Here is a 25463-nt window from a genome sequence, read left to right as displayed (position 1 = left end):
GGGAGGGGGTAATAAGCTGTATGGCTATAGCATGGAGTGATAAGCATTGAGATGTACATCTGTACGTAGTGGAAAATGGGTTTCCTCAGCCTTCTGACGGCTGAAAAAGGTCAAAGCAATTTCACGACAGCCACTTTCCTCAGTAATAAAACAAGTTTTTTCCACAAACTTGGCGAGACATTCGTAAAGAAGGGCTGTCAAAGATGGAATGTGGAAATATTGTCATCTAAATTCGCTGGTATTCTTTCCTGTCCGCACCGACAATGTACTACTTTACCCTGTTGTCTCTCAACAGGAGGGAGGGGGGGTCTGTTTTATGCTTCTTTTTGTATTTAAGACCATGGGATGTATTGTAATAGGATATATATTGATGCTTTCTGTAATATGTACTTTTTCAATGGAGTGTCTACCAGCTCGATACAGTTAATCATTGCAGCCTCCTCCTGAAATATCCCCTCGGTGAGAAACACATTTTTTACCGGCCCATCCACCTACATCAGGCAGGTCGATAACACAGGGAGCTGCACCGCACATCGCTCACAGCCGGCCTGTCGATACCAGCCCCACAGTCCAGCCCAGCCCAGCCCAGCGACCGCCCCACGCCCCTCATCCCCACAAACTGACATCTGTCAATCAAACGTTCAGCGGCCCCAAATCCCCTCGACATGGGAACACAACACAAATAACAGTGGCGGCAGAGTTACATACAACAAAATGATACGCATACACATACATGTACGCACACACACACACACACACACACACAGAAAATGCTAAAACCCACAAATCATTTCCTTTAACTAACAAATTACAATTATAGCTTCTGCTGCAAAATTCCACAGAATAAACCTCCTGCAACATTCCATAGAGGGAACCTGACTCAACATTCCACAAAGGGAACCTGCTGCAACATCCACAGAAGGAACCTGACTCAACATTCCACAGAGGGAACCTGCTGCAACATCCACAGAAGGAACCTGACTCAACATTTCACAGAGAGAACCAACAACATTGATCATTCCCCTCTGCCCAATTACACAGAACTGCAGAACCAGGAATGCATGAACACATCTATTCAGCCATCGAAACAGTTTTAAAAGTTCACACCAACAGTAACAGTAATTATTATTGAACAAATGGGTAAAGTTTGGCTCTCAGCATCATTAGGTCAGACGTAATTAATACAAAAGCAGACATGAACATTCGATTAAAAGAGCATGTGGCCCCTTCATTCCTCTTCCTCAGCATGTACATCCCCACAAAAAAAGAAAAAGAAAAAAAAGAATGCATACAGCTAATGTAGCTCAGCGCATTAATGGCACGCATAAGGAAATGCTTTGAGATTTAATTAAGAAGCTTCCCTCTGGTGCAGAAATAGGCCATACATTGTCCCCTAGACTTGGGAGCCGGCACCAATAAGTAACAAAGGACGAGCCCTTTGCCCTCGGATTCACGCCGCTTCACGTTCACGTAGATGCATTCTCCGCAGCAGCAATGAACTAAGCCTCTCGCCGCGTCATTTAAATAAAACGAGCGGAACCCATAAACCCTGAGCCCGGCGCGGGGCGTGGCACGGAGAGCTCTACGGCCCTTCGTAAGGAGGTCAGCGATCGACTCGCGCGGTCGAACCGAAGTCCCGCCTCTGGCTTTGACTGACGGCAGGGCGCAGATCGGAGACTGATCTGGAGGCAGTGAGGATGCCCGCGCTCTGCCTGGGGGAACTGTAACTTTCAGGTTATTCAGGTAAGCAAACATAGGGGCTACCCACACAGGGGACGGAATGAGGGAAGCACTTTTGTGAGGAGCTGGGTTATTTTATTCGGGGGAGGAGTGCTGAAGAGACAGGCTGTACTCCGGCTCACAGCTGCCAGGGTGAAGGACAGCAGAGCGATCCTCATCTCTACGAGCCTCATCTGCATGAGGATGTGAGAAAGAGCGCGGCAGCTGATTCTGTAGTGCCCCCCCTCCTCCTCCTCCTCCTCTTCCTCTCATTAGAAACGCCTAACAGTTCCTCTCGAGCTGTCGCCACGGCAAGCAGAGGCGAGCAGCAGCCGGATAAAGGATCAGCAGCTTCTCACCTGGAGAAGCATTCGGCTAACTCCGCCCCCAACCCCGGCAAATGAACCTGCTGCAGCTACCCCTTCTTCGGCCAATCAACTGCGATTTAGTACATGAACCAAATCCACTGAGGTCATGCTGACACAAGGTCAGAATCCTCATATTCTAAAACAGTAACAATCTAGTTTTATGGTGGTTTACCATTATTTTTGTAATGCACTATAATATTACTTTTATGTCCATTTCATATGCTAAACATTGACACTGCATTCTTCATACAATAATTCAAAACTGTATTTATAATAGTCATAATGACATTCTGCATGCCAACAGTAACCAAAAAAAAAAGATAAATTAAAAATAATTTTTTAATAGGCAGTGGACACAGATAATTTTTAATAGAAATATTTTCATGAGATAATCAGAATGACAGTTCATTATGCAGCAGTTTAGGTTAGCTATACCATGCTTTGGTGTCTGCTATTTTATTAGCTCAATCACAGCCCCATTTTGCAGGCATAAGGTGGTATTAACACTGACTGCCGGGAGTGAGATCACACCATTTGTCCTCCAAAGCCCTTCCCAGCATGCATAGCTCCAGCCCTGTCCACCTAGAGCAGGAATGGGAGGGCAGAAAGACTCCACCTCCCAGATCAAACAGTGCAGTCAGATGAAAAGGCCCGGCCCATCTTAAATGGCACTCAGCAGACCCTCGGTGCGTGGCTAAAATGCTCAATATGTTACGTTTAGGAATCATTAATCTGCAAAGTGGTTTTAGCAGTGTATTGCCTTTAAACAACGAGAGATGTAATATCATGGACAATTAAACTTTTGCCATAGAGGTCCAGCTATATTAAGAGTCTAATCAGTTACGCCATATCCGCGGCGTTAGCGCCTGCCTTTAGCAGGGGAGCAAAGAGCTCTGTGTGAACTCTTTCACTCATCTGCAGAACAGAACAGAACAGACCCACTGCACCCCACATAAGCTAGGCTCAGAAATCTTACAGCGCTGGAAACAAATAACAATAATAAAAACAAACATAAATATTTGACACCATAAAATGTGTCTCGCAGTCTGGAACAAATTAGACACTATTTTTACACATTGCTTGTTGGTTGAAAGACAAATCATTTGTCAGGACCCTTTTTTGGAAGGAGAGTGTGGGGGGAGGGAGGGGGGTGTGCCTCACAGCAAGAAGGTCCCGGGTCCCTAGGCCCCTCTGTGTGGATCCTGCATGCCCTCCCCGTATCCTCTGGGTTTCCTCTGGGTACTCCCACAGTCCAAAAACACACAGGCAGGCTAATTGGAGACTCCTTTTTTTGTGTGCTCTGCAACAGATTAGCCACCTGTCCAGGGTGTACTCCTGCCTCTCACCCAATGCACGCTGGGGTAGGCACTAGCATCCCCCACAACCCTGACCAGGATAAGCGGGTATAGTCATTGGATGGATGAATGGAGTGGGGGGGGGTGCAAATTTTTGCAGTGTCTATCGTTCAAGAAACGTACACAAAGGGAGAAACGACTGGATTTCATTATGAGAACACGCTTTATAACCCAGTTGGCGCATACAGTTTAAGCCAATCAGATCCTGTTGCTAGGTCGACTGGGGGGAGCAGCGAAGAGAAGGATGGGCACGCGTCTACTCACTACAGGGACGACGCGGCACGCGGACTGTGGCATGCCAGCTCAAATCCACATTAACAGGACAGCCGACATTTATATGTGGCACTGCCAGGATAATGCCCATCTTTAAATTCATTGTTGATATATTTTGGCAAGGGATGTTATGCTCTTATTTGATATTTGAAACTTTAAGTACTTTATTTACATTTATCATTTTCATGATTATGCATTATATATTTCCCCTAGAAGGGCTGGGGGAGTGGGTGGTTTAAAATACTTATGCTGTATAAAATCTTTTGCCATCACTGGATAAGCCCCATCCTGCTAATAAAGCCTGTCTAAATCCCTCCGGTTCGTCTCGATCAGACAGTGAGGAACAGGCCCTGTGCTGCAGCTGAACACAGCCTGGGGTTCAGAGAGACAGGTGCGGGTTTATGCCCCTATCCTGAGCAAGATCACGACTTTCCTTTACCCCATAAAAGGTAAACTGTGCTGAAATAAAGAAAGGTAAGACACGTACAGATATAATACATTTTGTAGGGTACAATCAGCAACATGCAACAAAAAAAAACTGCCTATCACAAAACAGCCTGCATTCTCACAGAAAAGTAGCATTTATTACATAACAACCTATTTTGATTGTGTCTTTTGTATTCTGGATCATAACACACAGCTGCAGCCCATGATTCAAGATTTCTTATGAGAAAACGGTTTCCCATAGTAAATTAAGCATTCACATCGTACATTCTTTCAAAGACAGTGGCTTACATTTTATTCAGTGTTTTTGCTGAAAGTTTGATAATAAAAAAACACATCTATGCATTACTGCGCTATGTTTATGCTCTCTAAATAGGACAGATCTCACTAATGATCAGACTGAATAATACTGCACATCACTGATGTGCTCTCTAAGGGAGTAATACTGCCTGGAATATCCCAATATAACCTCTACAGTCGCCTAACAAGGCTTTCCTCCCAAAACCAAATCAGCTGGTTTCCCCAAAGGGGGGGAGGGAGGGGTATTGTAATAACAATCCCTTGCACTGCAATCCAACAACACCCATGGCTGCTCTACAAAAAAACATGAATACTTGAAGCATCATGCACATTTGGAGCTTGGGTTCATCTTTTGTCGATAGTACTTCCAAAGCCACTATTTTTAGAAGGTATTGATAAGCAGTACAGAGACACCACACTCATGAAAAATAAAACTAGATTTTGGAGGATTTCAACTTAAAAATGAGAATTCTTAATCAGGGCTGGTCTTGTGAGAAACGTACATTATCAGTCTGACGCACAAGCATACGCACACGCACACGCAAAGGCCAAAAGTATGCATGCATGTATGCACAGAGAAGGCCAAAAGTTACTCTCCATTAGAGTCACACAGTAATGGCTGAGTAAGTGAGCATGACACCAATAACATAAGAGCATTCATTACCCACAACTATTTACAGACTACTGGTCTGGATCGATGGGGAACCCTCTACATGTAGCCTGACCACAGGGAACGGATACAGACACTCGCTCATCCTCTCTCTCCGTCTTTACCCGCTGCCACCACCTCCCCATTTCCTGCTCCCAGGCAATGCATCGTGGGTACAGGCTCATTCCCTGTCCCGGAGACTCTATTCAGAACATCAGAACCCAAATCAAGCCAGGATACCGGGGACTATGTATAAATGATGTACACAAACAGAGCTGCAGACAGAACAAACTGCTTTGTCAGTCAGAGCTCAAAAAGGATTTTTCCCCAATAATTCCTTTCATGGGATTAAAAATATCCTTGTCACTGATAATATATACAATGCCCTCAAACAATATTCACACTCTTGATAAAGACAAGGAGGCTGTATAAAGCAAACAGTATTAGCAATGACCTATATTCTTTTGTCACGGAAAACCCTCTAATTGGGGAAAATCAACAAAAACAACAATCGGAAGTTTGCTACATGATCAATGGAATCATTACAGTGCTCATGTCAACACATGATTCTGTGTTTCTTAAAAAATACAGTGCATTCAGTAAGTGTCTTTTTAAATATAAAGGTCTTTTTTTACATTACAGTGGTGATGAAACCAGAATAGCAAAACATTATTTGTATCTTATTTCATTCCGCAAATCCTGATATTTGATCCCGCTTCTGTTACAAGTGTCTGCTTCTCTGTTACAAAATTATGAACAACGTACATTTACTGTGCGATTATTGTGAGTTGGCATACTATGGCAAAAAGTTATTTTGATCAGAACACAAGAGAATGAGTGTAAAATCCAGATTCTGAATTGTCCTGCATTCCAAAGACACAGCATTCCATGGGGTAGCACGACCACGACACTAACCCCATAAAGCACCAAGCCGTTGTGTCCAAAAACCTGGCCTGTAACACACTCCCATCATTATCAGCACATTCTGCTATCCAAATATTAACCATTGCTACTTTAGTAAGTTGAATCATTTTCATACCATCCATATCAGGCACACATAAATGAAAAATGACAGAGAATTACACAAATACAAGCTCATACATTCACACATCCTGAGGCATGAATCCAAACGATGGTGCCAATATGACTGTAACTTTGCCCGTCACTTTAGCTCTAGTGGTGCTTTAGCGTACCATTTTAATGCACTTGCACAAGTTACTTTGCCTAAAAGAGTCTGCCAAACTACTAAATTATAATTGCAAATTGAAAATTTTACATATTTCGGGTCAAAATAATTTAGGCTGCCAAAGCCTAATTTCATCTTTGCTTTGTTTAGTTAATGGAGTTGATTAATCCTTCAGTTTGTTTCTGTCACTGTTATTGTTCAGAGTCGCCTCTGCAGGGCACCGTGGCCTCGTGTTAGCATAATAAACAAGCTGTCAAGAGAGCTGAAAGAGATAATTAAACAATTCAGGAGGTTTCAAAACACAAAATGTCCACAAAGCACAAGCACCGCACCAGCCCTTCACCAGGTTTTAAACCATTACACTCCAGTGTGAGTACGCAGAGGGCAGAACTACCTTACGGGAGGATGGGAACTGCTTGTGTGTTTGGGGTATAAGGGCAGCTTAGAGGCTCTCGATTTTCAAGACCAAGGTTAAAGATATCCCTCTGTGGGCCACAACCCCACTCTAAAACACAATGTGGGAGGGGCAGCTTGTTGTGGTTCTGACTGTGATTGGCCCAGAGCTGGGTGATCTCCCGTAGGTTGGCATGACGCTGCCGGGCTTTCCTGTTTCAGTCCACTGCTTCGGCCCTGGGACAACAGCTAACTGCAAACTCCCTCGGTCAGCACACCACAGTACATAACTGCACTGCCCTGAGATCACACCCTCCCCATCTCTCAGACAGTGCACCATAGCAGATACCTGCTCCAGGGTCTGACTTCCAGCACCGTAGTACACAGCTCTGAATGGACCCTGGGAAATTATTCACTCTGTTGTTACAATTTCAAAAAAGAAAGAGAAAACCTCTCTTCTAACGAACTGTACTTCGTTTTCATTCTGCTGCCTGCCAGGACAGCGCTCGCAGACAGAGCCCCTGACACGACCCTAACACGGGGAGTGAAAGAACAAGCGCTCAGGACCCGACACCGCGCTTCCCCCAGCGCACTCCAGGGCAGGAGGCCCCCAGTCTCCACACACAACCGTCTCCACGGTAACACCAGATGAGCAGGCGCAGCCAACCTGCAAAACACACCGATGAAATTACACAGTGGAAAATAAGACAGGTGTACCTCCATGTGCTCCACCGCGAAATTACTGTATTCACGCTGCATGTTGCGCTAATTCTACACTTCATGCAGAAAACAGTCATTTTCCCCAAGAGATGCTACCTCATTTCAGAAATGGCTGTACGCCAACATTCTATTTCGAAGGAGCGCATGAACTCCGAGGTTCAAAAATGTAGGAGCCCGGTAATGCACCCCAATGTGTAGATGTGCTCCCTAAATTATTTTTCCTGTTGGCACACATCACTTTTCAGGGGAAAATGCTCCTAAAATGGGAGCACAGTAGAGCCCTGTCAGATGTGCTTTATTACTGGATGCACAGCAGTCTGGGCCATTTAAGGCCTTTCCAGAAGCAGTTCAGTGCAGTGGCAAGTAGCTTCCACTCAGCATGCTAAACAGCATCCAGTGAACACTGGAATGGGTCAACCTGTGATTCACTGGGAGAGCCATTACAGTATGTCTCTTTTTATTTCCTAAGTATTTTCTTCCCAAACTCGCAGAACTAGAGAAATTACTTCACTCACTTTCACTCATAGCGGCCGCAGTTAATGGTCTGAATTCTGCCGATGCTAACAACGTGTTAACGGAGTTATCATCATCAAATACCGCCAGAAAGAAAAGTGTCATTAAAAAAGTGATCAAATAGCGACACTTCTCTCAAGTCTGGCAGCGGAGCAGCGAGAGCGTTTGGAGTCTGGCGTGTTTACTGAAGTGAGAGAGACAGCCGTGTCAGCCCGGCTTTGATCTGCTCCTCCATGACTGACGCGCTCGGAGAACGCGGGGAGTCTCCGGGGGGGGGGGGGGGCGACGTGCCCCGTTCTCTCCGCCAGCGGCGCGGGGCCGCCCGGCAGCGCGGGGGAGCGAGCTCACGCGGCGCGCCGCACGCTCACTTCAAAGAGGGGAGGCGACGGGGTGCGGCTCACCCCGCACACTTCTGGAAATGATGAGAACAATAAATCTTTAGCTGCGGTCTGCCGAGATCCCACGGAGCGCACTAAATAACGGGCTTTACAAGGGGAGGGGGGGGCGGGGGGAGGACAAGAGAGCAGCGCTGGAGCACGATCTGGGAGGAAGTCCTGCCCCCCTGGTGTCAGCCAATGAGGGCAGGGGCAGGCTTTTGGAAATCTAGATCTGACAGGACGTCTTGGCCTGTGTGCATGCGTGGGCGTGTTTTTGTTACTTTTGTGTCTATGTGTAGAGCAGTAGTCTTTAGGTTAAATGTCTGCTTCTAAAGCTCCTTTAGTTATGTCTTTAAAATCAATGAAAATCTACTATCAATCCACGGAAAACAAATTGTACTAAAAACTCAAGTCACTGAAATGGTTACTGAAAGCTACATATTGTTGTTATTAATATTCCTATTATAACCATTATTAATTTAGCGATCATACAAACAGTAAATTTGGAATGAATTAATTCAGAATGACTCATTATTCAGCATGTAAACACTGCCACAATTACCTAAAAGACACACCTGTATCTCATTGTTATAATTCCATCTCAGGGTTGGGGAAAAAACAGAGGAAAAGATTCCTATGATAATCGCCTAGCTTAGCCAGCACTCAGACTCTGAATAATTATTATAATACCAAACAATACAAAAATACAGCTACACACGGTAATCATCAAGCTGTGTGAAAATATCACATCCTTCTAGTATTTTAACTGGAAAACAGGACCGCGTGCATTATGGGCCGGGACGTGTGTGAGAAAAGATCTTTAGTCACACCGCGCATGCAGGGCTTGCTCCTGGAACGGCCAACCGGTGCGCGCTCCCTGTCGCGTGTTCCTCGAATGGCGGGAGACAGCAAGGGGGGGGGGGGGGCGGAGCTACAAGGGCCCTGACAGATCTGCCAATAACCTCGCCGAGACGTCGATGTTACGGTCCAGTCCGACACGCAGGAACAAAACGCCGATTCACTGGCCTGAATGCGCCGTCTTAATCCGGTTAAGCTACGCATTCGTGTAAAATTAGACTGCGCATTCCCCATCGGGGGCCAGAACCGACAGCTTTTTAATTTCACATGCCTGTGGGTGTGGGAGATTTAAATCAGCAACAGTCCAATCTAAAGCATTCAAATTTAGTCCCCAGGCTACTCTATTTCTGAGGAACAAGGGCGATGTGTGTGTGTGTGTGTGTGCGTGCGTGTGCGCATGTGTGTGCGCGTGTGTGTGTGTGAGAGAGAGAGAGGAAAGAGATAGAAAGGAGGAAGAGAGACACAAAGCACAAAAACGATGAGATGTGCATTGCAGTGATTATTTGCGTGAGTATCAGTGAAAAGCAGGATAGCACTGCAGCCTATACCATACAAATCCACTAAAACGGAACAGCTTTTCACAAGTTCAAACAGTGAACGCTCATTTACCATAGAGTGCACCGAACAGAGAAATAACAGATGAATACATTCCCGGCGCACTCAGATCCTATCGCAGCCTGCGTGAGCGCATTCACATCTCCCTCCTCTGAGCAGCTTTCAGCCGGACAAAAGGGCCTGGCATGAAGCGGCTGTGATTGGGCCGGCCGGCATGATGGGTTAAATCGCAGTCTGACACTGTGGACAGGCTTGTGATGCGAGCAGCAGATGGGAGAGGGGCGAATGTGCAGAGAGCCATTCCCCAGCCGCGTGGCGCAATCACATTTTAATGAAGCGCCTTTCCCTCCGCACAAAGGCCCGGCCCCCGGCCTCCAGGATCACGCCCGCCTCGCCCAGTCTGCCACCTGTCTCTGCCCGCGCGCGGCCCTCTGCCCGCCCTGGCCATTACCGCGCCTGGCCTGCTGCCAGCGCGCGGCACCGGGCTGGGAGCGGGTGTGTGTGTGTGTGTGCGAATGCATGTGTGCTCCCTGGTGTACATGTGCAGGTGCATGTGTGTGTGTGCTCACTGGTGTATGTGTGCGAGTGCATGTGTGCTCACTGGTGTATGTGTGTGTGTGTGCGTGTGTGTGTGTGTGTGCGCGAGTGCATGTGTGCTCCCTGTGTATGTGGGTGTGTGTGTGTGTGTGCTCACTGGTGTATGTGTGCGAGTGCATGTGTGCTCACTGGTGTACGTGTGTGTGTGTGTGTGTGTGTGGGTGTGTGTGAGCTCACTGGTGTATGTGTGTGTGTGCGCGCGTGTGTGTGTGCGCGAGTGCATGTGTGCTCCCTGTGTATGTGGGTGTGTGTATGTGTGTGTGCGCGCGAGTGCATGTGTGCTCCCTGTGTATGTGGGTGTGTGTGTGTGTGTGGGCTCACTGGTGTATGTGTACAGCCTCCTGTGTGTGCACGTATTTGTGTACATGGTGCTATACATGAACGTGCAGAATATTGTCAGCCCCAACACTTCCCCTGCAAAAAATAAATAAATAAACTTTAAACCTTTTAGATTTTTTTCCTGACTAACCTACTAAATAAATACACAGTGTTACCCTAATCCTTATAATATATACAAATATTTATTCACACAGTGTTACCCTAATCCTTATAATATATACAGATATACTTTATATTCACAGATATTATACACAAGGAGTGCCAGAAATAATGAAAATCAAAAACAAGGCCTCACTGAATCAGTTCAGTAGGCAGTGTTAGTGTCTGGGGAGATGGTTTACCCTGTATTTTGTTTTTTAGACAATCGCAATACTGAGTTCCCTATAGGTGCAAAGCTTCTGCTCTCCAAAACAACTAGTTTTCCCCCGAAAATCTCTTGTTATATGAAGTCATTATCTACGCATGACAAAACAGTTCTCTTAAATTCTTCAAAAATGGATTTTCAGAGAGTTCAACAGACTTTTCGTGCTTCTTGTCGAGTTTTCCTACTTCCAGCCTCTTCAACAGCAGTACCACACATCAGGTTTGAAGCCTTTATGTTCACCTGCATGTGTGCAAGTGCACGTGTTTTTTGTATGCATCTCTTCCAATGATAAATGGAGGCACAGCCATACATTTTGGACAGGCGGTAAAAGAACGGGCCCCTGGTCTGAAGGACGTCCTGGCCTGCTCGCAGAGGGCAGTGCCAGTTCACGTGGCGTCTAAGCATTGTGCCTTCTGTTCAAAAGGGTGCCATTACCAGGATGCTTTTAGCAATACGCTGCCAAACGGGCCTGGATTACAAAGTGCACACCCAAAGAAAGGGGGAAGCACTTTAGCGCTCGGCGAAGGCGGCGAGGAGACTACTGAAGAGGGAGGTGACAAGAGCTGTCAGAAGTTTAAAAAGCAGCAATGTAACACCAGCTGCTTCCATTAGACCAGACCGTTGTGTCCATTGTTTACTGCTATGACAGGCGAAACCATATTCAGAGTGCTCTCAAAGGCTCTGTCTGGCTTTCCAAAATCACGACTCCCAGTTCCCGAAAATGTGAAACGGACGAGCGGGCGGCGGCCGGGAGCCCAGCAGAAGGACCGGGGCCCGTTTCCTGTGAAGCGCCCGCCCTGTCATCCGCCACCTGATTCCCAGAGGCTGCTGGGAAGTGGCGCAGCCCGATCCGACGGCACACTGCACTCCCGAGCACGCGGGCGGAGTGAAGTGGGAGGTGGGCGGGGTGAGGTGGGAGCGGGCGGAGTGAAGTGGAGTGGCCGGGTGTACGGAGGTGGGCGGGGTGTACGGAGGGGAGGCGGCTGGGCAGGACAGAGGTGGAGAGGAGGTGGTTGTGCGCAGACGGGTCAGTGAGGTCATCCAGATTTTCCTTGTCCCTGCGGTGGGTCGCTCCTACCCTGTCCCATCCCAGCTGAGTGCATCGCCACCCTCAACTCACACACGGCAATGCCACTGAGATCACAGGCCCCAGATTAGCCACACCCAACAGGACACTGCCCCAAACACACACACACACACACACACACACACACACACACACACACACACACACACACACACACCACAACACACACACACACACACACACACACACACACACACACACACACACACACACACACACACACACACACACACCCCACACACACACACACACACACACACACACACACACACACACACACACACACACACACACACACACACACACACACACACACACACACGTAATGATGAATTATTTAAAAAATAAAAATAAACACTGTCTGGAGGAGGAATTTAGTGCCTCCTTGATTTCCACCAAATTTACTGTGTTCTTTGAAAAAGGGCTCATTTTCATATTTCCAATCTGCATGCTAAACAAACACACATAATTTTAGCAACAGTGCTCACTATTTCCCTCCCCAGACAGTTCTATGTGCAACTGGCTAATCAGGGGGAAGAGAAATAGGAGCCAGGGGACTGCTGGGATGCGCTGTTGCGTAAATTGGATATTTGCAAATAAAACAACGGCTGTTTTCCTTATAAATGGAGGTGACAGAGAGACGGAAAGGAACATTTATAATGCTGATATCTGCTGTATTCATAGTAGCAGTCAGACATATTCACAACTTTTATTACTTCTGTCACAATGGTAAAGGGATCATTAAAAGAACCAGCTGTGAGGACAATGGCATCTGTGCATGGCATCTACCACACACATGCAACACACGCATGTACACACGCAAGCGCACACACAGACACGCAGCACACCGTACACACACACGCACACACACAAACACACATGCAGCACACGTATGCACGCATGCACACACACATATATAAATATACACATTCACACACACAGTCACTAGCATAAACTAGCCCTAAATCCCCCATTAATGCCAATGCTCAATCAAATGCACACAATCACTGTCACCCAAACTAAGCTCCCAGCTGCATGGTACAACACCAACAGCACTAAGACAAAGCCTCTCCAACAGCGTCCAATGGCACCCGGTCAACAACAGCGACCAGTAAGCAGCTCGCAAGGGGGAGAGGGGGAAAAAAATCACCTTGACAACGTTCAGCAGCTGAATGCATTTGTTGCTCTCGCGAGTTACAATGCTGTCACCGTGTTGCGATGAGAGAGAGCGATACCAACGCAGGCTGGCATATTTCACCGGATGCAGAAGCCTACAGCCAGCTTGAGCCATCAATCACGCCGACAATGAGGATCAGATCCTCGCCTCAAATTATTACAGAAGGTGCGCGTCTCGTTCCCCGCGCGTTACCTCCAGCGCTTCCCCCAAAACAAAATAAACAGACAAACGCGCAAATAAAAGCCCTTCCCCCGCTACGCCACATCACAGGAAGCGCATTTCCAGCGCGCTTCCCCTGAAGCCGTGAACACTCCGCTCGAGGCGCGTGCAGGCCACCCTTTGAGGAGCATGTGATGCGGAGGGACCTTCATAATAATCAGACCGATGTTAATGAGGGCAGTCAGCTGCTCCATGCAGATAGGAGTACTCATTAACACAGCGTGGCGTCTGAACGCGCACGCACGGAACTTCTCCGTATCAACACTTCCTGTGTTGTCCCCCCCAAGCTTAATCTGGTCCACGTTCACTTTGAAATGGCTCACATCTGTGGAAGGGCAGGAGGTTGCTTTGTGAAAGTACTGTTAAATGATAATCAATGCCGTGTTGAAAATGCCTTTTTACGAGAGGGTCAAGGGTCAAAGAAGCGCAGGCTATGTTCAACTGAAGAGCATCTCATTAGAATTCATCAATATTCATGAAAAAGGAAACCAACCACCATTACCCCATGAGGAAACCCCCATGAGTAACTCAAAAGGCTGAGAACGTGCTCAAATAAAGACATAACACTCTTGCAAGCTAAACACATATAGCTACTGCCCATACATGCAAAATCACACACTCACCTTTGGCACAGAAAGGTCCCCGTGGGGGCTGTTCAACTTCTATACAGAAGTAAGTGAGGTGATGAAAGAGATTAGACCCCACGCTGTGCATTCTGGTCTGCTCATTAACACCCCGTCTAATTAGTAATGTAATGTAACAGACTCTAATTTGTCAAATTAGCAATGTAACGTAACCGCCACTCTCATTAGGAATACAGCAACCAGCCAGAACTCAGGAGCTACACACGCTAGGCACGCTCTCTGTGCCGGCAGGTCAAACAATGTTCGCTAGCCCAACAAGGACCGCGTCAGTCAAAATGAATTTCATTTGTAATAAAACAAACATCACCTTCGTCTGGCACTGCGCACCCTGTGCAGCGTGTACAACCGAGATCCGTACGCGTGCGATGCATCTCTGTTCCAATTCAAATTTTTATCGCCATTTTCTTTGCAAGCATGCGTTCTTTCGTGATCCCTTTCTCCGCTCTGAGAACACTGAGCGAAGAAAGCCCCAAAAGGGGCCGTGGAGCTTCAGAGCCCTGTCAGAGCCCCGTTAGAGCCCTGTTAGAGCCCTGTTAGAGCCCTGTTAAACTGTCGTAAGCGCCAGAAAAAAACTACGTCAGAGTCACAGAACGCCTGCAGCGGGAGGAAAGCGCGACAGGGGAAACAGCGACACGGCGCACTATCTGGGACAAGCATATTTATATTGTGTCATCTGCATAAATTTCACTGCCAAAATTCATTTTTATGCAGATGGGATGCAATGCAGGGCATGTCAGATTCACAATGTTGATCACAAATAACAGCGGCAAAATAAGCACGAATTACTAAAAAAAAAAAAAAAAAAGAATAAAAAAAAAAACCTGACAGCAGTCATTTTGTACAACCATATCCCTCTTAAGTCAAGATGGGTAGAAGTTTGTCACTACAGCCTGAGTCATACAATGCTATAAATAGCCTAACGGTAAAGAAGACACCGAGCCTGCCTCCATCGTTCGTTTTCTGTAATAATTTCAGCAAGCCATTTCACTGTGGAGCTATTTAGATATCTCCAATAACCATTCAACTAAGAATAATCGTACATTCAAAATGGTTCTATTCCTTGATAGCAAGATGGGATAGTAAGTTGCTGGTCAAAGAACTGTTTGTGGGTCACTGGTTCTATTACCTTAGTTCTTTTGATTCCTGTGGCAAAGGTTTGTGTGTCAAATTCACAATGATTGCAGGTTAAATGACAACAAACTTTCAATTGATGTTACTGAATCGGCACTGGGCAACTTCAGAAACAGATTCAGAAACACCAGTCTCCTTTTCAAAATCACAAAAAAGTAATACAACAACAATGAAATAATAACATTTTATAATGCTGAATAAATTATTTTTGAATAGGTCATAACACCTGGCTTGCATGTTTTTTTCATGTGCGTAACCTGATCTGGGAATAGTAATGTTTGTGAAAGTGTGCGCTGACTAAACACAAGGTACTGAAATTACTCAGGAAAATTACCAATGGCATTTGAACAGCAAATAAACAAACAAAAAAAAAAGAAAAAAGAAATAAGTCAGATAAACAAAGTTTTTTTTCTCCTAGACAAGAGCTGAATTTAACGAGGTTATTTGTCAAAAATAAGACTGTTTCATGGCCCTCTGGGATTCGACCCTATTAGGCAAATCAAAGACAGGCTCTGTAGGAGTATTAGAATTTCAAAGTAGATTTGATTGTTTGATCTCGCATCCAAAAATTATTGTTGCAAAGTCATTAACATAAATCAGCTTCTGTATATACAGCACGCTGCTGGTTCTAATCCATAACTGGCCCGGGAAGATCCCTTGCCCACTCCAAGCCAAGGAACACATTTCTAAAGTCTAGAGCCAAAAACCTATTGGATATTATACGGCCAACAAGAAATTCTGCCATATGGAAAGATATTCTAAAACACTGGACAAGATCACTCAACATTTTTAAACAACTGCCCATCAGTGACTGCAGACCTATTCTGTGGGTCCACAAGAGAGTCCATTCATCTTCACCTGCAAGCCTTCAAACATCAGCCAAATTCAGGAAGCTCTTCTACCTTCGCCTTATTTGACATTTTTCTCTTTTGGAATCTCAACAAACCACGTGGCAGCTATGCACAGGTTTGTTTAACTCAAAATTCCAACAATTAACACTCCTGAAAGCTCTGAGTGTGAAAACTGGACTGCCATGCCTTCTTTTTAACGACCAAAGAGCGAGAGAACAATAGAGATGGGATACTAACAAAAGTATCTGAGTAATTAAACTTGCCTAGAACAATATTCCACAGACAGAGATAATTGAAAAAATAAATTATGTGCATTTGGCAGTATTGACGATGGTCACTTACACTGGCAATTTATCTGTATAATAATCTTTCAGGTTTTGTACACACCAAAACGGAATGTAATAAAACTATAGCATGCTGCATAATTGATTTGTGTGATTAATTTTGGATTACAGAGTGAATGATTAACTGTGAGGCCCTGAGAGCTGTTTGCGGCAAATTATCATTCAGGTTTAGCTGTGTAAGCACTTAGCCCCGCCCTGAAGGACAGAATCATGGGATATTACTGTATAAAGCAGGAAAAGAGATGGGCTCTCTCATACTGTAGTTTCAAAAATCTATATGTTTATAAATATCTATAAAGATATATATCCATACCCACCTACATATCTAGACTGGTAGATAAACACACTTACACATAGATGCCTTCCTATCAACTTTTTTACCCACCTATTAATATAAATGCCCATCTAGCTGAATGCACACATTCTCACCAACATTCCAATGTATATACACACATAAACACACACGCACATACACATGCACACGCACACACGGGTCACAGGTTTAGTATAAAACCCTGATTGCCTGTAGTTAACGTGCAGTTACATGCACGGGTAAATAAATTGTAAAATGTAAAGCTGTGTGATGCGATTCAAAGTCACCCCGGATCAGGTCACTGAGTCAAAAGGAGCCAAACACTCTCCCAGAGGGACAAACAAATGTGTTGAAGCTGTTACTCCCGCTGTGCATCCGCTCTTGATTTCTTAATCAGCTCAATCAATCAGTACGGCATCTTGTACTTTTTTCCTTTCTGCAAAGGATACATCACAGCTGGACATTTTCCAGCTAAACAACCACCTCACAGTGGTGCATTTTAGATGTGGGTTTTCTAGCTAACTGTTTCACAGAGGGGCATTTAAATGTAGGTTACCTACAAAACTGTCTAACAGCAGCACATTTTAGATGTAGGTTACCTAACCTAACTGTTTAACAGTGGTGCATTTTAGATGTAGATTATCCACCCAACCGTTTAACAGCAGCACATTTTAGATGTAGGTTTTCTACCACACTGTTTAACGGCGGTGCATTTCAGATCAAAATGAAGAGCGCTTCACAAGAACAAAGCTTTTTACAATGACCGAGGCCACTCAAAACACTCAAAGCTGTCACTCAAGTACTGATACAAACCTGAGACACCAAACTTGGAAGCCAGCATCCTCAAAGCTGCACCTATTCAGTGTGTGTGTGAGACAGATTTAAACGCTTTAAAAGGCATGGCTCTCTGCTGTAAACCTTCAACTGGCTGTAAAAGCTTCATGCTCAAAATGGCTGATGGCAGTTCTCCCTGCTCCCTCTCATAACTGGCCGTGTAAAAACCGTCCAGCAACTGACAGCAATGAAAAGAGGTACATCTCCTGCAGTTAAAACGAGGCTCCAATGAATGGCAGTCCCTGGCGGAACATGATCAGGTGGGGCCAGCCCAAGGACAGGCAATTTAAAAGCATCCTGGAGTGATGTCGAAGTAACAGACAATGTCATTTGCATTCACAGAAAACCAGACGACCTAGAAGCAGCAGCCAATGACAAAAAATTATCTTTCCTATTTATTGTGTAACCATAACAAAGGGTTATGAGAATTACATTTTCCTTTAAGGAAGAATGATGCACAACTTTCACAAAAGTTTCACAAATGACCGTAAGGTCATGCGGTTTATACAAGCAGGAAATCTTTAAGAAACGTTCCAGTAAATCCCAGTGGAGCGGAGCATGGAAAGAGCCGCAGTCAGCGCCTGCAGGTTTTTGTTGCTTCCTTTCAATCGGCAGCCAATTAAGGCCCTGAAAACAAGGTGTGTGGATTCTTCAGCCAATCAAAAAACATGAATCAAATTACTGGTTCCGAAACACAGCGAAACCCAGCAAGCACTGCGGCCCTTCAGGCCTTCATTCTGACACTTGTGTTGTTGAGTACAGGCGTGGAGGCGTGGCTGGCAAAGTAAGCCGTGAGTGTTAAGCGTTTCTCGCCCTCCCAGTCAGACACCATCACCACCAACCCGGACGGTGCCAGTGTGCAGCTTCTGACTCTGTCTGAATCGGAATCACCCCAATCTGAAATCACTAACTCAACAACACGACCCTGAAAAGTCACAAAGACTATCCGTCACATTTAGCCGGTAGCAAAGAGAGACAATTCACTGCTGAACTTCTAACAATTACCGCACATTAAGAGATAAAGCCAGCCTTACATAACATCGTGCATAAAAGCTTATGAATGCCACACATAATATGACACCCATATTAAGATGAAGAGTGCGATTGGAAGATGGGACTGACACAGTAGAGCCGATCCTGAATCAGTCACACGTAGAGCCATCACCAAAGGGACATTTCCCCTGAATGACTCGAACAGAGAGGGATATCCGACAAACTGCTTTCTCAAACTGCTCTCCTGGGCTTATATCTGATAAAAGGCTAATGTGCTAACTGCAGTCGTCTTGCTACGTCCAAAGTTGCAGTTTTCCCCAGTGAAACAAATTCTGCAGAATTGCCAGATATTATGGCTGCTGTAATCTGAATTAAAGTGCTTCTGATTATTGTATTGATTTTTAAAACACAGCAATGACTCCAATGTTCATTTCGGATGCACATTTGCTTTCATTTTTATTGCAGTGTGTTGTGCTGGCTGAGGAGAATGGGGGCATCTGTTTGGCTTAAGTGATGCATTACTCTGTTCAGCTCTACTTTATGTGACTCTGTCAGAGGTAATTGGTTCATGAAGATCTGTAATTAAAGGAATGAGTGTGTTTATCAGCAGTCTGCTCGTTAGGATAAAGCCATTTCACAGAGTTGCTGACATTTACTCTCATCTTACCGACCAGGAGACGGTAACGTCCAGTTCTCGTGCTGCCGTGCCCGCAAAGTGGAGCGTGGAAGTGGAGCGTGAAGTGTGTGTGTGTGTTTCAGAGGGAGAGCGTGAGAGCAGGGCTTAATCTGTTCGCTTTTTATGTACTTGCAGATGTTCATAAAGATCTTAATAGTGGTGTGTTTCGCATCTGCTCGTAGATAAAGCCATTCGAGTCTACATTTCTGTCTTTCGACAGGAGAGCGAAAGTCGTTTGTGTGCTGTTGCGGCAAAGCGTGGAGGTTTGGAAGGGAGCGTGAAGTGTGTGTGTGTGTTTCAGAGGGAGAGCGTGAGAGCAGGGCTTAATGCGTGTGTGTGTTTGAGTATGAGAGCAGAGCTTAATGTGTGTGTGTTTGACTGGGAGAGTAAGAGCAGAGCTTAATGTGTGTGTGTTTGAGTGTGAGAGCAAAGCTTAATGTGTGTGTGTTTGGGAGGGAAAGCAAAGCTTAACGTGTGAGTGTTTGAGAGGGACAGTTAGAGCAGAGCTTAAAGTGTGTGTGTTTGAGTGTGAGAGTAGAGCTTAATGAGAGTGAGAGCAGGGCTTAATGTGTGTGTGTTTGAGTGTGAGAGCAAAGCTTAATGCGTGTGTGTTTGAGTGAGAGTAGAGCTTAATGTGTGTGTGTGTTTGAGTGAGAGTAGAGCTTAATGTGTGTGTGTTTGAGTGTGAGAGCAGGGCTGAGTGTGTGCGTGTTTGAGTGTGAGAGCAGGGCTGTGTGTGTGCGTGTGTGTGCGCACATACGCATGTACCTCTCTCCGTCGAGATGCCCAGCAGGTTTGTTTTATCTTCCACACCACAGCAGCAACCAGCAGCAGTGACAGGAAACAACTAGAGGATGAGGAAAAACTGTCAGTCAATCAACAAATCAATCAATCAATCAATCAACCAACCAACCATTAAATGAAAACTACGGTCAATACTTTAATGTTGGTCAGTGCTGCCAGTACAGTATTGGGGTCAGTTCTGTTAGTACTGTAATGGGGTCAGTTCTGTTGGTACTGTAATGGGGTCAGTGCCGTCAGTACTGTAATGGGGTCAGTGCCGTCAGTACTGTAATGATGACCGTGCCATCAGTACTGTAAGGGTGTTAGCGCTGTCAGTACTGAAATGGGGTCAGTACTATAATGGGGTCAGTGCCATCAGTACTGTAAGGGCATCAGTGCTGTCAGTACTGTAAGGGAGGCAGTGTCGTCAGTACTGAAATGGGATCAGTGTGGTCAGTACTGTAATGAGGTCAGTGCTGTTAGTACTGTAATGGGGTCAGTGCTGTCAGTACTGTAATGGGGTCAGTGCTGTCAGTACTGTAATGAGGTCAGTGCTGTTAGTACTGTAATGGGGTCAGTGCTGTCAGTACTGTAATGGGGTCAGTACCCTCAGTACTGCAATGGGTCAGTGCTGTTATTACTGTAATGGGGTCAGTGCTGTCAGTACTGAAATGGGATCAGTGTGGTCAGTACTGTAATGGGGTCAATGTGGTCAGTACTGTAATGAGGTCAGTGCTGTTAGTACTGTAATGGGGTCAGTGCTGTCAGTACTGTAATGGGGTCAGTGCCATCAGTACTGTAATGGGGTCAGTACTGTCCCTACAGAAACATAACTCTGCACTTTAAGGAAAGCTCTACCGCACGGCTGGGCTGCCGCATGACCTCCATAGCAGCCTTACATCAGGAGCTGGAACACAACAGCCCCTCAACTGAAGCCTCTCAAAGTCAATAAAAGCGAGTAGTTGTCAGTCTTTTAAAGGAAGTGGATTTGAAAAGTTACTGCAACTTCATTCAAGACAAACAGCTCCTTTGTGAGTCAGTGAGCAATATGGAAATGGCACACATCCAGGAAGTGATGCTGTCAGGCCTAAATTACTGGCATTTAGCTGACCTTCACTAGACCTATGCCTTCTAAACAGCCTCATGGAAGCACACAAATGATTTATTACAAATGAACCTATAAATAAAACAAGAGGCAGACCATGATTTACAGATCAAAGTCCAGAGTACAAAATTATAGCATGGTTAAGCATCAGTTTTCTTCTTTTCTTACTGCATTTAGCCCAGAATAAATTACAGAGGAGACGAACCAACTGACTGAAAAGGAGTCTAATCCAGAAAAATTCCCCAGGACTGAGGGTGCATATTTCTGGAACTGCTCATATTTCTAACGATTCATTCTGAAATGCTTTCTTTTCCAACCAGTACTGATACTGTAGCTAAGGTTCCTCCCACCATTCCCTCAGCAGGATATGGCAATGAAAACAATAAATACAACCAATAATCAAAACCCCTCCCTCACCCCCCAGTCAGGAGGTTACACTGAAACAATGCTGAATTGAATGTTATTTTCAATGCCAAGTAATTCATTAATAAAAACCATAGAATGCCACAGAACTCCAGGGATGCGTTTCTTTGTTTGTTTTTTTGTTTTGTTCTTTTCATTTTATTCGGCAGCACCGAGTGCCCCCAGGAGTTTATCTGACCAATCAGCTGCACATGAAGCACCCACAGGGTAGTCTACTGCCTACTTCCACAGGCACACTCATCATTCCACTGCCCACTGCACCAATTACTACTCAACAGCAAGACCTCAATGAGGGCTACATCTGCCACAGTATCACAGTATGGAATCCTCTCTCTCTCACAGACAGACAAACAGACACACACGCAGAGACACATACACACAAACGCACAAACACACACACACACACACACACACACACACACACACACACACATACACACACTCTAAAATCCCCATTTGAAATGCCAGGCCCCTTCCCCCATGCCTCCAGCCATCCCCCTGGTTTGTTTGTATAATATTAATAATTAATTCTGAATCACGCTGCATGCACTGATGACACATGGGGACTGGATGCAGTTTGAGCCATGATTTCCCATCACATCGGCACTATGCATCTTCACTTAATTACCCCATAAATACATTATGACCACTGCGGCCCCACGTGTAAATATTCAACAGGATAACCAATAAAAACACACGGAACCATAAAAGCGTCCACCGAAAATGGGCTGAAATGCGTGCAATCTTTCAAAGCACACATAAAAATGTCCACTGTACATCCACCATCCAAGGTTTCAAATTTAAGCGTACTGCAGACATTTTACAATCCTACTACAGGATAACATGTTGTCACTCCTGCCTGTGAGGCATATGGCAACGCAAAATACGTCAATAAATACACGTAGCAGAGCTGGCTGCTCCCAGCCTGACATGATCTGAGCATGCTCTCTGGCCATGTCCTCAGGCAGCTGACATCATCTGTACACATCACTACACAAAAATTATTATTTTAGTCTGTGAAGTTAAGCACCATTGCACGTCTCAGTGCAATTCAATGCGATGTTCCACTAAAAACCAATATGGGAAATATTAAAAAGTGTAGGGAAATCAATGCACTGCGTAAAATACTGCAAGAAACATATATTGCATTATTCTTTGCAATTGTTGGAGTTGGAGTAATTGATTATTATTTTATACAAAAGCAGAACTGTTGAAATTAAATGTGAATGGCCACTGCCGTTACTGTATTTGAAAAGCTGTATACAGCATAAACAGCAACTACCACTTCTCATAAGCCACATACAGCTGGGAGGTATACAGGACAATTTATTTTGCGTTCAAATAAAGTGTTAAGGCATTAAATACATTTGGCTTTATTTTATTAATAGAATAATTTAAAAAATTTTGGGTCTGTACCCAGGCAAAACCAGAGCAGGAAACCGTGTGGTTTAAAGAAGCAGAACCAGACCAAACCCCATAATCCGGGGCCAGCAGAACAGCACTGAACCAGCGCTCAGAAGCCCACGGCCATACGGTCAATTTATGCAAATACGCACGTGTGGATCCGTTTGATAAGTCGCCCCAATCAGGCGCCAAAATCTCCCTAATGCAAACAGACCTCGGAAATCCGATTCTGTTTCGGCATGATACCGCCCGGAAAAACAGGAGCCGCCGCTAAGTCCTCTGGGCCGATCGACGCAGAGGCAGCGGTGGCAGAAATCCCACTTTAGATCTGCCTCTCATCCCGCACCGCTCCTGACGGCAAACAAGGAAGGACAGATCGCTCTTAATCCTCCGCAGAGCGCAACGCGCGCTGTCTGCCAGCAGCATTCTGCTCTCATAATGTACTTCACACAAAGTGCGCTTAAAGAGAATTCACCAGAAGAGGGGGATGGAGGGGATTATTTGAAAGTCTGCTGAAGTCAAATGTGTCAAATACCAAAGACATCTGATCGAATGCTTCCTCACAATCCTGGCCTTGGTGTGTCCTGCTTCGAAACCACAGGGGAAAAAAAGTTGCAATTAATCCAAAATCAAATGCAATTTGTAATGAGAAATTGCTACGGACAGAGAAGACCAGGATTTTCAGAGAGGTTGTAGAGGTAGGTGGGGCGGGGGGAGGGGGGTGGGTGTTACTCTGGCAACTGCACAGCACAGAGGCAAAAAAAGGGAAATTAACAAATAGAGGAAATAGCGGCTGCGGCAAGGTGAGCTCCACCCATAGAGAGCGGAGAATCACAAGCATGTCCACAGGGAGGACATCTGTATGGTTTAACCAGGGAAAGCTGCCATTTCTGCAGCTGTAATGAGAGAAACTGGGATAAAACTTGCAAAAAAGTCCCCAAATAGAGGCAGACAGATTTCAGAGCTTTCCTGAAGTAATAGGCCTAAATGCGCGTAAAATGCAGACATCTCGATCACCAGCACACTCACGAATACGTCTACGAATTTCTGGATGACTCATGCCAAACAACGGCCCATTCCACCGTTTATGCAGCTGTGGAAAGCAAGATTTCATACAAAATCTACTCACCATAACTCACCACTGTAACAGCTTACCTCTAATGAGGAGCCGAGCGTGCTAATTGCTGTGATTACGAGTGTATTCTGCAGAAGGGACCATGAAAGCCAATTAATTTCCCTAAAATTATCCCCACCCCAACTGACAACGAAGAACCAAAGGGTGGAACTTAACCCATGAAATACCTGCTAAGATCACATATCCGCATTAAGTCATGGCTAGACACACGACCCAACTAACAGTCTAGGACATTACAAATCCGATGAAATCGACAGGTGCCTGATCTAAAAGCCGGTAAAAGGACAGAAACAGTGGCCTGGATTCAAGATTTCTTCATCTTCATCTCTTCACAGTATCCCTGAGTTCAACGCTCAGTGGAACAAACATACCAAACTGAGTGTGAATAGAAACATTAATACACGCATTCATTCGTGAGCCAAATGACAAATGTGTGAAAATGATTAAATTCAGTTCAGTGACTGTTTAAATCCAACAAGCTGTGCAGTAACAAAACCTACGTCAGACTCTCAGAGACAAAACTGCAGAAAGAAGTGAAATCTAAAGGAATTACTGCCTATGTTTTTTTATTTTCTGAAAGTGTATACTGTTACTGTGAGACATGCACAGTATACAAAGATGCCTACTAGACACAAGCACACACACCCACTCTCTCTCACACACCACACACACTCACTCACTCACAAACACATTCTCACACACCCTTAGATGCATGCATGCGCACACAAACACATGCGCAAACACACACACACACACACACGCACAGATATGCACAGTTAACCTTTAAGTATCGTCTTTGTTGTGGAACAGTCGCTTTGGGATGTTGCACTTTTTTTAACAGTTACACACTCCAGACTTTAGGTGAGGGCTGCAGCTGATCTTTCCTGGAAAGTGAGGCGATTACACCTCCACCAGCACACCGCACCTACAGGTGCTCCGACACACAGAAACGTCTCTGAGCACATCCAGCACGACAGTCAGGAAGGCGCGACTGAACCTGTGACACGGAGCTGAGGGGAGCTTCCTCATGGAGCTCAGGTCAAGCTAGTCGAACACGCTTCTCACAATGGCCAATTATGCAGCTAACTAGCGCACTTAGCTCAAGCACTTCCTACCATAGTGCTGTTGACCCCTCTAAAAGGCTTCATCCGTTCTTTTCTGTACATACTGAAGCTCTTATTTAACCTATTCACATTTCTGCACTTAGTTTTGTAAAAAAAAGAAAGAAAATCACTCAATAAGTGTGCCTGCTAAATGAATGTAATGTCATAAAACAGGACTGGTGATGTCGGGAATTCAGAGCCACCGGGTTAATTTTGTGTATGGGGGGGGGG

At 45.3% G+C, this 25463-nt stretch overlaps 1 protein-coding gene across 4 annotated transcripts in view; it reads right to left on the bottom strand.

Annotated features, from left to right (window-relative positions):
• The window catches only part of LOC135245161 (attractin-like protein 1), a 194026-nt gene that overhangs the window by 64059 nt on the left and 104504 nt on the right, over positions 1-25463 (bottom strand). For 3 of the 4 annotated variants that reach the window (XM_064318052.1, XM_064318053.1, XM_064318049.1), the window contains exon 27: positions 20048-20126. In XM_064318052.1, coding sequence (XP_064174122.1) covers positions 20048-20126 — 79 coding nt within the window. Of the gene's footprint in view, positions 1-16917; positions 18238-20047; positions 20127-25463 lie in introns of those variants that run through there. The other variant, XM_064318051.1, reaches the window with a different exon arrangement.

This window comes from Anguilla rostrata, chromosome 18, assembly GCF_018555375.3.
Source record: "Anguilla rostrata isolate EN2019 chromosome 18, ASM1855537v3, whole genome shotgun sequence".
Classification (NCBI taxonomy): domain Eukaryota; kingdom Metazoa; phylum Chordata; class Actinopteri; order Anguilliformes; family Anguillidae; genus Anguilla; species Anguilla rostrata.
The sequence above is the reverse complement of the archived record's forward strand: the minus strand, read 5'-3'. Positions and strand labels throughout refer to the sequence as shown.